Genomic DNA, 14,718 nt, shown 5'->3' on the forward strand with positions numbered 1-14,718 from the left:
AGAGGAAGAAGTAGACTCCCCTGCTGAGCAAGAAGCCCATCATGAGGCTTAATCCCAGGACCCTGGGACCATGACCTGACCTGAAGGCAGATGCTTAACCGACTGAGCCACCCAGGTGCCCCTGTAGTAGTATTTATAACATTTCCATTTCTGTGTATTGACTGCTTCTACATAAAAATATAGTTGCTTTTTTAAATGTTCATCTTATATCCTGGGGCCTTGCTAAATTCACTTATTAATTTTCAAGCTTTATATTCATTCATTTGGATCTTACCATTATATAAAATCCTGTCATCTGTGAAAAAAGATGGTTTACTTCATCCTTCCCAAACTTTATAACTTTTTTTCCCTGGCTTCATGGCACTGGCTAGGACTTCCAGTGCAATGCTGAATAGAAGTGGTGATAATGGACATACATGCCTTGTTGCTAAACTCAGGTGAAAATCCTTCAACATTTCACATTTAAGTATGAGGTTTGCTGTTGGATTATTGTAGATTCTCTTCATTGGAATAAGGAATTCCTTCTCTATTCCTAGTTTGGTGAGAATTTTTATCATAAATGGGTGATAAATTTTAGCAAATACTTTTTCCTGATTCATTGAGATCACTTTATGGTTTTTTCCTTTATTTGGTTACGTAAGTTACACTGATTTTTAAATTTTTAACCCAACCTGTCTTTCCTGAAATAAAGCCCTCCTGGTCATGATGTATTATCCCTCTTTATGTATCAGTGGATTCAATTTCCTAATATTTTGATTAGGCTTTATGCTTCTGTGTTTATGAGAGATATTGGCCTATAGTTTTTCTTTCTTATAATAATCTTCTCAGATTTTCAAATCAGAGTTTGGAAGTTTGAAAGTATACCCATTTTTCCCTATTCAGTGAAAAAGTTTGAATATTTTTCTTCAAAAACTTTTTTTATTTTGAAATACAGGCCTACCTTGTTTTGTTGTGCTTTGCAGACACTGCGTTTTTACAAATTGCAGGTTTGTCTTTTTTTTTTTTTTAGTGTTTTTTTATTATATTATGTTAGTCACCATACAGTACATCCCTGGTTTTTGATGTAAAGTTCAATGATTCATTAGTTGCATATAACACCCAGTGCACCATGCAATACATGCCCTCCCCACCACCCATCACCAGTGTATCCCATTCCCCCACCCCCCTCCTCTGAAGCCCTGTTTGTTTCTCAGAGTCCATAGTCTCTCATGCTTCATTCCCCCTTCTGATTACCCCCCCTTTCTTTATCCCTTTCTTCCCCTACCGATCTTCCTGCTATTTCTTATGTTCCATAAATGAGTGAAACCATATGATAATTGTCTTTCTCTGCTTGACTTATTTCACTTAGCATTATCTCCTCCAGTGCCATCCATGTTGCAGCAAATGTTGAGAACTCGTTCTTTCTGATAGCTGAGTAATATTCCATTGTATATATGGACCACATCTTCTTAATCCAGTCATCTGTTGAAAGTGGCTGCACCAACTTGCATTCCCACCAACAATGTAGGAGGGATCCCCTTTCTCCACATCCTCTCCAACAATTGTTGTTTCTTGCCTTGTCAATTTTTGCCATTCTAACTGGCGTAAGGTGGTATCTTAGTGTGGTTTTGATTTGAATTTCCCTGATGGCTAATGATTTTGAACATTTTTTCATGTGTCTGTTAGCCATTTGTATGTCTTCATTGGAAAAGTGTCTGTTCATATCTTCTGCCCATGTTATGATTTGTTTATTTGTTTCTCGTGTATTGAGTTTGAGAAGTTCTTTGTAGATCTTGGATACCAGTCTTTTATCTGTAATATCATTTGCAAATATATTCTCCCATTCCGTGGGCTGCCTCTTAGTTTTTTTGACTGTTTCCTTGGCTGTGCAGAAGCTTTTTATCTTGATGAAGTCCCACAAGTTCATTTTATCTTTTGTTTCTCTTGCCTTTGGAGATGTGTCATGAAAAAGGTTGCTGTGGCCGATGTCGTAGAGGTTGCTGCCTATGCTCTCCTCTAGGATCTAACCTTGTGGCAAGTCAATCTATGATGTTGGTTCATGAGGGTTTTTTTGTTTTTTGGTTTTGCTCATGAGGTTTAAGGAAAGAAGCTGTCTATAACATAAAAGTGCGAGGGGAAGCAGCAAGTGCTGATGTAGAAGCTGCGACAAGTTATTCAGAAGATCTAGCTCAGATAATAACATATGTAATATTTCATAACCCATCCTTCACCTCTGTTTAATGTTAGTAAGTAAACACTGCAGAACCATGTCCAAAAGATACTTCTATTCTCTTGATATCTGGCAACTAATCCCCTTCTCCCCACCCCCTTTTGGTTTTGTATCTCAGCTCCTGACACACTTTGGTTGCCTCTGGCATCTGGATTCACTTTTTATTCTGGATGTCAACTTACTTTCCCTTGGGTCAGTCTATGGGAAATATGCTCTCTCATATCTCCATGCTTTTGAGTGTGTTATTCCCTCTGCCTGAATGTCCTTATTCTCTTGTCTGCAGGTGAATTCCTATTCTACCCTTAAAAATCACCTCAGGCATCACCTTCTCCTGGAAGCTGGCCTTTATATGTCCCTCCCCCACTCTGGGACTCCAAGCTTTAGGAAGATATTTCTCTCTCCAAGCTCTTGCAGCATCTAGATCTTGTCTATATAATACCACTTATTATAAGTATTAATGTAATAAAATAATTAATAGGTATGGCCCAATGAAATGTTGGATTGCATTTAACAGAGGTGGTACCAGTGATAGATGACTTAATGAAAAAGTGAAAGCCTCTAAGGGGGGGGGGAAGAAAAGCTATAGGGGAAGAAGTTTCTACTCAATATGACTCATTTTTAATAGGATTCCATCTGACCTTAGCATTCCCCCTAGTCATGATCCTGGTATTTGCTCTGTGGCCTTCCAACTACATCCTCTGGTAGAAGTTGCTCCCAAATGGTCCTGTAGGACTGACGGCCAGGCATACTCCTTGCACCATCTCCTGTCAGAGGAGAGCTTCCAATCCTAGGTTATAAATCACGTGAGATCAAAGATCACATATTATTCAGATGTGTGTCCCCAAGATGGGAGCACGGTGCCTGGCAGAGAGCAAATGCTCAGTGAATACATTTGAAATAAATGAGTAAGTAGCTGTTCTCTCAGAGACTGCTCTATGTCTTGTTAAGTGGTATCCTGCAGCCCATGTGCAAACATCCCAGATGACACGCACACGCTTAAATCACTTTCAATTACTGAACATCAACTGGATTCCCTTGACTATATCCTACTCAGTTGACTAGACTTTGCCTATGTTTTCTTATAGTTTTTGGAAACAGGGTTTAACTGTCTGGGTAGGTCTCTGGAATCCATTTCTATCATCAGGTTAATTCTTTCAGCTCATGAAGTAGTGTAAAGTTCTAGCATACGGTGCTGGACTGACAAGGCTAAGAGCAGCATCTCTCTTGGAGTAATTTCTGAAGGACCTCATTATAAAATTTTACATAAAAACTAAAAGCTAGACATCACTGAGCTTTATCCCATAACAAATGTGCCACGAATAAATGTTTGGATTCACAGATACATAATAAATTGCAGGATTCTATATACTAGGAGTGTAGAGTATAATTGAAATCTAGATTATACTGCTTTGATTGAATCCTAGAGATTTCTCTAGAGATTTCAGGCTAGCACTAGGTGAACACCACAAAGAAGACTGGATTCTGGCATCATTTATCCTTGGTTTCATTCAGAGGAACTGCCAAAGCTGGGACCATAGACGTTCTTCTGGCCTCCTCTTACTGCCTTATCAGTAAATACTGATGCCGTAACTTTATGCATTGTAAATAACTACACCACAAATAAAAAGAACTTTGTAATATCCCAGGGACATTCGTGTGTTATAGATGATAAAACGGTGTTTACGCATTCAACAACTATTTACCACAAGTCTGTTTTGTGCCAAGAAGTTCAGTTGCTTCTCTCCATATTGACAAGTTTAAGGGGCAGCAATGTACTTTACTTAATACCAACCTCGTACACTACCCACCAGATTATGCTTGCCTTTCTGAAATTTTCCAGTACTTCACAAACCAAAGCCACTTGAGTTACCTAATTTGTTCATCTTTATACAGGGCCAGTCAAGGAGACTTAAGCTGAAGCAAGTTATTTCAACACTAGTTTACTGGCTGTTTTCTACACCTGACTATCAAATTAAGACTGATGGAAATGCTCAAGAAACTAAATTCTACAGAACCATAATGAGAATATTGACCTATACCTTGTTCAGGTGTTCATGGCTAAATTGATGCCACATTTTCATGTTGTCTCCTAAAAGATACAATGGCTTCACCCCTAACTCACCATTTTTCTCTAGAACCTTATCTTTTCCTAAACTGCTTGATTTTTGTGATCTATAGTGGTTTGTACTCATTATGTTGACAACATGTTTTTTTTCCTTTAACAATAAAAAATAAAAATTTAAAGAATAGGCAAGTTCATAAAATTACATTCAATTTTAATGCAACAGTCTAAAAAGAATTCAATAACTTCTCACATTCTTCCTGAAAACAACATTTTTAAAAAAGCGTTGTAAGAGGAAAAGATATCTACTTCCTTTTCTAAGTTAAAAAGTGAAAATGCAACTATGATTTAAAAAAATATAAATAGTTTAAATCAATAGTCCTTTTAGTAAATCATTTGAAGGGCTCCAGGCTGGCTCAGTTGGTAGAGCATGAGACTCTTAATCTGGCTTGTGAGTTTGAGCCCCATGTTGGGTGTAGAGATGAAAGAGAAAGAGAGAGCAAGAGAGAGAGAAAGAAAGCAAGAGAGAGAGTAAGAAAGAAATTGACATGGAATTGTATAAAGAAAGACTTACCTGGTAAGCTTATCTGGATCTTTAGGAAACTCAGGGCTGTTATCTGTCACTGTAAAGAAAAACATGAAAGGATTCTGGTTGACTTGGAAGAACGAATATATAGCTTTATGTAAATTCTTTCCAAAACCTTGATAAAATGGTAATAAAAGAATAAAAATAAAAGTATAAAACCTCAAGGAGAAAAAAAGAAAAATGGTAAGAAAAATTTTCAAGATGAGGGGTACCTGGATGGCTCAATCAGTTAAACATCTGGCTTGTAATTTTGGCTCAGGTCATGACCTCAGATCATGAGATTGAGCCCAACGATAAGCCTTCCATCTAGCCCTGTGTGGAGTCCTGCATTGGGCTCCATACTCATCAGGGAGTCTGCTTCTCTCCCTCTCCACCTGCCCCTCCCTCTGCTTGGACATCCTTTCTCTTTCTCTCTTGCTCATTCTCTCTCTAAAATAAAAAATAAATCTTTAAAAAATTTTTTTCAAGATGAAAGATGTCAAATGGTAACTGTCTTAGCCAGGAATTTGAAACCTAATGACATGAGGAGGGGACACTAATAAAAAGCATGCAGACTTACACTTCAGAAACTTAAGGAACAATTCAGGAATTGGAGATGTCAGATGCCTCTGAAAGGGAGGAGGTATAGCATAGACATCAAATACTTATATCCTCACCCTGTACAAGCACATGATCACCACTATCGAGGCAGGAGGGAAGATACTTACTTCCTGGAGACACTGAATCACAGAGACTCAGAACTGAAGGATATTAGGTACAAAGCAGGATAAGAGTATGGTGAGGGACTGGAAGCAGGGAATGAATCACATAAATCTTACTGGATAGATAAAACTCCTTATTCTTTCCCACTGTCCAACTCCCAGAGTTTAAGCAACTACTGTCTCTCTCTCCAGGCATAAGACTGGAGCATTGACTTCAGGAGATATAGTCAGGCCTGACTAATGACATGGCTAGGTCCTCACTGAATAACCCAATAAAGAAATAAAACTCTCAACAAATCTAGTCTGTATTCAAATATTTTCAATATTTTTAATGATTGATTTCCATTCTTCATATGTCCATCAATGGACAAAGATCACTACACATTTGCATAAAGTCAATATCATGAAAGATAACAACCAAAACAAATAAATAGGGAGAAAAATAGGAAACAGAAACATACTTTGCTGGAAATCTTCCAGAATATAGAACAAAAAACAAAGATGTATCTGGATAATAGGAGAAAATAGATGTTTCAAAATTAGAGGACTGGATCAGTAGATCATGCATCCAAATATGTGGATATTTAAAAAAGAGAATAGTGAAAATGGAGGGGGAAATGATAAAAAAAATCACATAAGAAAAAATTTCAGAACTAAAGGATTAGAATTTGAGATTTAAACAGCCTAGCAAAAGCCCTATATGATGAGTAAAGAAGGAAAACACACACACACACACACACACACACACACACACATACACACACACACACAAAAGCAACTACATCAAAAAACATTATCAAAAAAATTCAGGGGCGCCTGGGTGGCTCAGTCAGTTAAGCGTCTGCTGTTCGGCTCAGGTCATGATCCCAGGGTCCTGGGATCAAGCCCCACATCAGGCTCCTCCCTCACCCTCTGTTGCTCCCCCTGCTTGTGCTCTCTCTCTCTGTCCAATAAATAAATAAATAAAATCTTTAAAAAAATTTCAGATCCCTGGAAATAAAGAGGAAATTTAAAAAGTTTTAGAAGGAAAATACATCATATGTGAAGAATCAGACATATGAGTGAAATCAGACTTCTCAAGAGCAACACTAGAAAACTACATGGTAATAGGATTTTTACAATTCTGCAAGAAATTTCCAAACTAAAATTTAACTAAATTGTGAACATAAGACAGTGGAATAAATACATCTGCAGGTATATAAAGTAATAATAGATTTAACTCTCATGTACTAAGAAGCTCCTAGAAGAAGTGCTCCAACAAAATGAAGGAGCAAACCAAGCAAGAGAAAAGCAAGGGATCAAGCAGGTGCTCCTGCCTGTTCAAGAAACAGGCAAAGAATCATCCCAGGACACCTACCAGAGAACTGCCAACTTGGAACCAAAGGAGGATGGGATACCAGAGAAAAGAGGTCTCCACGGGAGAAAAATGCAATTGATGGGCTACCTGGGAGTTGTTTTACAGCTTTGTCACAAAGTTTAAGGGAAGAATAGATAGTAGATATAGTAAAAAACAAAAAGCAAGGGAATGAATAATTGGGCCATTTGTACAAGGAAAGAAAAAGAATCATTCATGGTTCTTTTGTGACACATAATTACTAAGTCATAGTAAATATTAATGTAACCAAACTATATTAGGAAGAGGGGGAGATAAACATGGATGGAAATAGTATAAATTTAAATCTTTTTATTTCAAAAGAAGCCTATAAGTAATATCTAAAACTGAACACCCAGAAATATAAGTATTAAAAAAACTTAGAAATATAGTGGTAAATTCCAGAAGAAATATGTGTTGAAAGCTCTTGGTAGTTTGTGGGGGTGGGGGCAGCACTCAGCAATGGAAGGTGTGGGGTTCCAGGGTCTGCTATGCTTCATTAAAAACCGATTTGTATGCTTCCAGGGAAGATGGTAGAGTAGGATCCTAAGCTTACCTCATCCCATGAATAAAACTAGATAACATCCACATCAGTGTAAATAACCCAGAAAACAACCTAAAGACTGGCAGGACAGATTCCTCACAGCTAAAGGGAGAGAAGAGGCACATCAAAGAGGGTAGGAAGGGCAGAGACTTGGTCAGGAGCCAAACAGACCTGTGGACTGTCTGCAGAAGGGAGGGACACTGCGGTTGCAGAGACAGGAAAGAAACAGACCCTCACACCAGGTTCCCCAGGGACAGGGAACTTGGATGAGGAAGATGAATCCCCATGACATTTGGCTTTGAAAACCAGAGGGCCTAACAGTCAGTGGGGCTTAACACCTGGAACTTTAAAAATCAGCAGGCTCTGCTCTGGGAGAGCCAGGAGGGTGACAGGAAACTGAGTCCCTGCCCTTAAAGAGACAACATAGCAAACAACCCTGCTGAGATAAGGCACGGAAGCAGCAGTTAAAAATACCTGGAGTATATGGGAAGGAGATTTATTTACTAATCTCAGAGCATGTGCTGGATGGGCAGGGAACTTTGAGCGACTTCTCCAAGAACAAAAGAGCTACTGCATGCCATTTCCCTCCTTTGCCACCTAGCCTAAACACATGGACACCTGCAGGAATCAGTGCAGCACCAACACTCCCCACCTAGCTGGCTAATAGCTCTCCCTGCCCCCGCATTCTTCTGTGGACATGCCACTCCATCCAAGCCTGGGCAGTTTTCCTAGGCAGTTGCAGATTCCCTCCCACAGCAGACCCACACAAACCTTGCTAAAACCACAATCCCTGACCTTGCTTTCTTCTGCTGACCTGCCCCCTCAAATATGCCCTTGGCGGGAGCCCATCCAAAATGGTACAACAAGCCGGGTGGTGTGCAAGCAGCCCCACCCAGTAGGGGCCCACACCACCCCAAAGTGACTCCTGAACTGGAGAGGGGAAGATAACGACACACACCAGTCCAACTGTGGTCCCAGCAGTGGGCCAAAAAAGCTTCTTAGGAAATAACACATGGGGTGTGCCCTGCGATTTCATTCTACTCCATCTCTGGCAAATACCTGGTCTGACTCAACTCAAGTCCAAGGTGGCCCCAGACTGACCCACTAACATCATAGGGACAAAAGCCTGCTCACAACAGGAAAAGAGAGCCACTGCAAATGACTGAAGGCAAAAGGAGCTCATCCACAACACAGGGCACATGCAACACACATAGGAGATACCCCTGAATCACCAGGTTCTGGTGAACAGGGGACATTGGACTGCAGGGCACTACAGGACATCTTCATGAAGTCATTACTTTCAATAGCAGGAGACATAGCTGACCTTCCTAACACAAAGACACAGACACAGAGAGTTAGACCAAGTGAGGAGACAGAGGAATAGGCCTCAAATGAAAGAACAGGACAAAATCATAGCACGAGAGCTAAACAAAATGAAGATAAGTAATATGCTTGATAGAGAATTTAAAGTAATGGTCAAAAAAGATACTCAATGGACTTGAGAAAAGAGTGGAGGACCTCAGGGAGACACTCAACAAAAAGATGGAAAACATAAAAAAGAACGAATCAGAAATTAAGAACTAATAACTAAAATTAACTAAAACTTAAAATACACTAAATGGAATAAATAACAGACTAGAGGAAGCAGAAGAATGGATCAGTGCCCTGGAGGACAGAGTAATAGAAAGAAATCAAGCTGAATAGGAGAGAGAAAAAATAATAATAAATGAAAATAGACTAAGGAAACTCAGCAACACCATCAAGCATAACAACATTTGCATCATAGGGATTCCCAGAAGAAGAGGGAGAGGAGGGAGTAGAAAATTTACTTGAAGAAATAACAACTGAAAACTTCCCGAATCTGGGGAAGGAAGCAGAAATTCAGATCCAGGAGGCACAGAGAGCTTCCAAGAAAATCAACCCCAGAAGGTCCACACAAAGATACACGGTAATTAAAATGGCAAAAAAATAGTGGAAAAAAAAAGCAACAAGCAAAAAGGAAACAGTTACACACAAGGGAAACCTCGTAAGGCTATCGGCTGATTTTTCAGCAGAAACTTTGCAGGCCTGAGGGAGTGGTATGATACATTTAAAATGCCGAAAGAAAAAAAAAGCTGCACCCAAGAATACTCTATCCAGCAAGGCTATCATTCAGAAAAGAAGGAGAGATAAAGAATTTCCCAGACAAACAAAAGTTAAAGGAAGTCATCACCACTAAACTAGCCCAACAAGAAGTGTTAAGGATGTGTCTGTGAGTGGAATGGAAAGACTACAAGCAGGAATAAGAAAAGTAGGAAACACAAAAGCAGTACAATTAAGTATGTCTATAAAAACCAGTCAAGGGATTCACAAAAGAATGTAAAGTATGACACTGTGTACCTAAAACAGGTGAGAGAGGAGTAAAGAATGAGTTCAAACCTAAGTGACCATCAACTTAATATAAACTGCTATATGCATAAGATGTTATATATAAACCTAATGGTAACCACAAATCAAAAACCGGTAATAGATATGCAAAAAACCAGAAAAGAATCCAAGTATATTACTAAAGAAAGCCAGCAAAGCATAAGATAAGACAGCCAAGGGAAGAAAGCAACAGAGAAGAACTACAAAAACAATCATAAAACAAATAACAAAATGGTTATAAGTACATGACTATCAGTAATTACTTTGAATGTAAATGGACTAAACACTCCAAGCAAAAGACATAGGATGATGGAATGGAAGACCCATCCATATGCTGCCTAAAAGAGACTCATTTCAGACCTAAAGACATATGCATATTGAAAATGAAGGGATGGGAAAGCATTTATCACGCAAATGGAAGTAAAAAGAAAGCTAGAGTAGCAATACTGATATTGGACAAAATAGACTTTTAAACAAAGACTGTAACAAGAAACAAAGGACACTATACGATCATAAAGGGAACAATCCAACAAGAAAATGTAACAACTGTATATATTTAGGCACCCAACATTGGAGCACCCAAATATATAAAGCAGCTAATAGCAAGCATAAAGGAAGAAACTGATAGAAATACAATAATAGCAGGGGCCTTTAAGACCCCACTCACATCGATGGATAGATCATCCAAATAGACAATCAATAAGGAAACAGTGGCTTTGAAGGACATATTGGATTAGATGGATCGAACAGATATATTCCCAACTTTTCATCATAAAACAGCAGAATACACATTCTTTTAAGGTGCACAAGGAACATTCTTCAGAATAGATCACACATTAGGCCACAAAACAAGTCTCAACTAATTCAGAAACACTAAAGTCACACTACACATCTTTTCCAACCACAACACTATGAAACTACGAATCAACTACAAGAAAAACTCTGGAAAGAACACAAATACATGGAGGTTAAGTAATATGTTACTAAACAATGAATGGGTCAACCAGGAAATCAAAGAGGTTATCAAAAAATACATGGAGACAAATGAAAATGAAAACATGATGGTCCAAAATTTGGGGGATGCAGCAAAAGCTGTTCTAAGAAGGAAGTTTACAGCAATACAGGCCTACGTCAAGAAGCAAGAAAAATCTCAAACAATCTAACCTTACACCTAAAGGAGCAAGGAACATCGAGCCTTACATCGGAAACCGGGGATGCACTGTATGGTGACTAACATAATATAATAAAAAATCATTAAAAATAAATAAATAAAAATAAAGGAGCAAGGAAAAGAACAAACAAAACCTGAAACCAGTAGAAGGAAGGAAATAATAAAGATTAGAGCAGAAATAAACAAAATAGAAATTTTAAAAAATACATCGATGAAATCAGGAGCTGTTTCTTTAAAAATGTCAACAAAATTGATAAACATGTAGAAAGAAAGAAAAAGAGAAAGAAAAAGAGAAAGAGAAAGAAAAGAAAAGAAAAGAAAAGAAAAGAAAAGAAAAGAAGGAAGAGGGGATTTCAAAATCAGAAATGAAAGAGCAGAATAACATTGACACCACAGAAATACAAAGGATTATGAGAGGATATTATGGAAAATTATATGCCAACAAATTGGACAACCTAGAAGAAATGGATCAATTCCTTCAAACATACAACCTCCCAAAACTGAAGCAGGAAGAAATAGAAAATTTGAGCAGACTGATTACAAGCAATGAAATTGAACCAGTCATCAAAAAACTCCCAACAAACAAGAGTCCAGGACCAGATGGTTCACAGGTGAATTCTACCAAATTTTTAAAGAAGAGTTAATATCTACTCTTCTCAAACTACTCCAAAAAATAGAAGAAGAAGGAAAGCTTTCAAATTCATTCTATGAGGCCACTGTTACCCTGATACTAAACAGAGAAAGCCAGTACAAAAAAGAGAGAGAGAGAGAGAACTACAGGCCACTATCTCTGATAAACATACGTGCAAAAATCCTCAACAAAATATTAGCAAATTGAATCTAAAATACATTTAAAAAAATCGTTCACAACAATCAAGTGAGATTTGTTCGTGGGATGCACGGGTGGTTCAATATTTGCAGATCAATCAACATGATACACCACATTAACAAGAGAAAGGATAAAAATCATATGATCATTTCAATAGATTCAGAAAAAGCATTTGATTAAGTACAACATCCATTCATGATAAAAACCCTCAACAAAGTAGGTTTAGAGGGGACAAACCTCAACATAATAAAGGCCATACATGAAAAACCCAAAACTAACATCATAGTCAACGGTGAAAAACTGAGAGCTTTTCCTCTAAGATGGGAACAAGACATGGATGTCCACTCTCACCACTTTTATTCAACATAGTACTGGGAGTCCTAGTCACAGCAAACTGACAAGAGAAAGAAAGAAAAGGCATCCAAACTGGTAAGGAACAAGTAAAATTTTCACTAACTGCAGATGACATGATACTATATATATAAATCCCTAAAGACTCCACACACACAAAAACTATTAGAATTGATAAATTCAGTAAAGTCAAAGGATACAAAATCAATATACAGAAATCCACTGAATTTCTATATATTAGTAATGAAATAGAAAGAGAAATTAAGAAAACAATCCATTGGCAAATGCAACAAAAATTATAAAACATCTAGGAGTAAATTTAACCAAGGAGGTAAGAGAACTATACTCTGAGAACTATAAAACACTGATGAAAGAAATTGAAGACCACACAAAAAATGGAACAATATTCCATGCTCATGGATTGGAAGAACAAATACTGTTAAAGTGTTCATCCTGCCCAAACCAATCTACAGATTTAAGGCAATCCCTATCAAAATACCAGCAGCATTTTTCACAGAACTAGAACAAATAATCCTAAAATTTGTATGGAACCACAAATGACCCCAAATGGTGAAAGCAATCTTGAAAAAGAAGAACAAAACTGGAGGTATCACAATACCAGGTTTCAGGATACACTACAGAGCCATAGTAATCAAAACAGTGCGGTATTAGCATAAAAAGAGACACATAGATCAATAGAACAGGATAGAAAGCCCAGAAATAAACCCACCCTTACATGGTCAATTATTCTATGACAAAGGAGGCAAGAATATGCAATAGAAAGAAGTCTCTTCAACGAATGGTGCTGGGAAAACCAGACAGCTACATACAAAAGAATGAAACGGGACCCTTTCTTGCACCATACATAAAAATACACTCAAAATGGATGAAGGACCTAAATATGAGACCTGAAACCATAAATATCCTATAAGAGAGCACAGGCAGTAATTTCTCTGACATCGTCCTATAGCAACACTTTACTAGATATGTCTTCTGAGACAAGGGAAACAAAAGCAAAAATACACTATTGGGACTTTAAATTAAAATAAAATAAAAAGCTTCCCATTAAAATAAAAAGCTTCTACATAGCAAAGGAAATAATCAACAAAACTAAAAGGCAACCTACTGAATGGGAAAAGATACTTGCAAGCGATTTATCTGATAAAGGGTTAATATCCAAAATATATTTAAAAAGTTACATAATTCAACACCAAAAAAATCCAAATAATCCAATTAAAAATGGCTGAAAACACGAACAGATATTTCTCCAAAGAACACATCCAAAGAAGACATCCAGATGGCCAACAGACATATGAAAAGATGCTTAACATCACTCATCATCAGGGAGATGCAAATCAAAACCACAATGAGACATCCCCTTACGCCTATCAGAATGTCTAAATTAAAAACCACAAGAAACAACAAGTGCTGGCAAGGATATGGAGAAAAATGAATCCTTGTGCACTACTGGTGGGAATGTGAAGTGGTGCAGCCACTGTGGAAAACAGTATGCATATTCCTCAAAAAATTAAAAATAGAATTATCATGAGATCCAGTAATTCCGTTACTGGGTGTTTACCCAAAGAATAGGAAAACAGTAATTCAAAAAGATATATGCACCCTTATGTTTATTGCAGCATTATTTACAAAAGCCAAAATATGGAAGCAACCCAAGTATCCACTGATAGATGAATAAATAAAGAAGAGGTAAGACACACACACACACACACACACACACACACACACACACACACACACGGAATATTACTCAGCCATAAAAAAGAATGAAATCTTGCCATTTATAACAACATGGATGGATCTAGAGGGTATTATGCTAAGTGAAATAAGTCAGAGAATGGCAACTACCACATGATTTCATTCATATGTGGAATTTAAGAAACAAACAAAACAAAAAAGGGACAAACCCAAAAACAGACTCTTAACTACAGAGAACAAACTGGTCATTACCAGTGGGGAAGTGGGTGGGGGGATAACTGAAATCGGTGAAGGGGATTAGAGTACACTTATCGTGGTGGGCACTGAATAATGTATAGAATTGTTGAATCACTATACTGTATATCCAAAATGAATACAACACTGTATGTTAACTATTCTGGAATTTAAAAAAATATATGAATTTAAAGAAACAATTCACATCATTTGTTCTTTGAAGCTGTGAAAATATATTTCTTCGGTAGAAAATAAAAAATATTTTTAGTTAAAACTAGCAACTAGGTATTTTGCTGAAAGTTCCTGCACTACCTGATACAATGAAATATAAACAAGAAGAAAAGAGGTTTATAACTCCACCAAGTCGATCCACGTGCACCATCCTGTTAAACTTGATCTCCACATCTCTTGACATCTGTGGATAACAGACGATCTATAACAACACTGTAATCATCAACAACCAAACTGGGTCTGAAGGATGGCGCTAAAGCTCATGTTCTTTCATGAATAAGCTGTGCTACTGGAATAAAGCTCTTT

General features: G+C 37.6%; 1 protein-coding gene across 1 annotated transcript in view; it reads right to left on the reverse strand.

Moving 5' to 3' along the window:
- UBE2U (ubiquitin conjugating enzyme E2 U) overlaps positions 1 to 14,718 on the reverse strand; it is a 44,147-nt gene that overhangs the window by 11,160 nt on the left and 18,269 nt on the right. The window contains exon 6 of the mRNA XM_008690841.2: positions 4,846 to 4,894. Within this exon, the coding sequence (XP_008689063.2) occupies positions 4,846 to 4,894 (49 nt within the window). The remainder of the gene's footprint in view (positions 1 to 4,845; positions 4,895 to 14,718) is intronic.

This window comes from Ursus maritimus, unplaced genomic scaffold, assembly GCF_017311325.1.
Source record: "Ursus maritimus isolate PB19 unplaced genomic scaffold, ASM1731132v1 scaffold_12, whole genome shotgun sequence".
Classification (NCBI taxonomy): domain Eukaryota; kingdom Metazoa; phylum Chordata; class Mammalia; order Carnivora; family Ursidae; genus Ursus; species Ursus maritimus.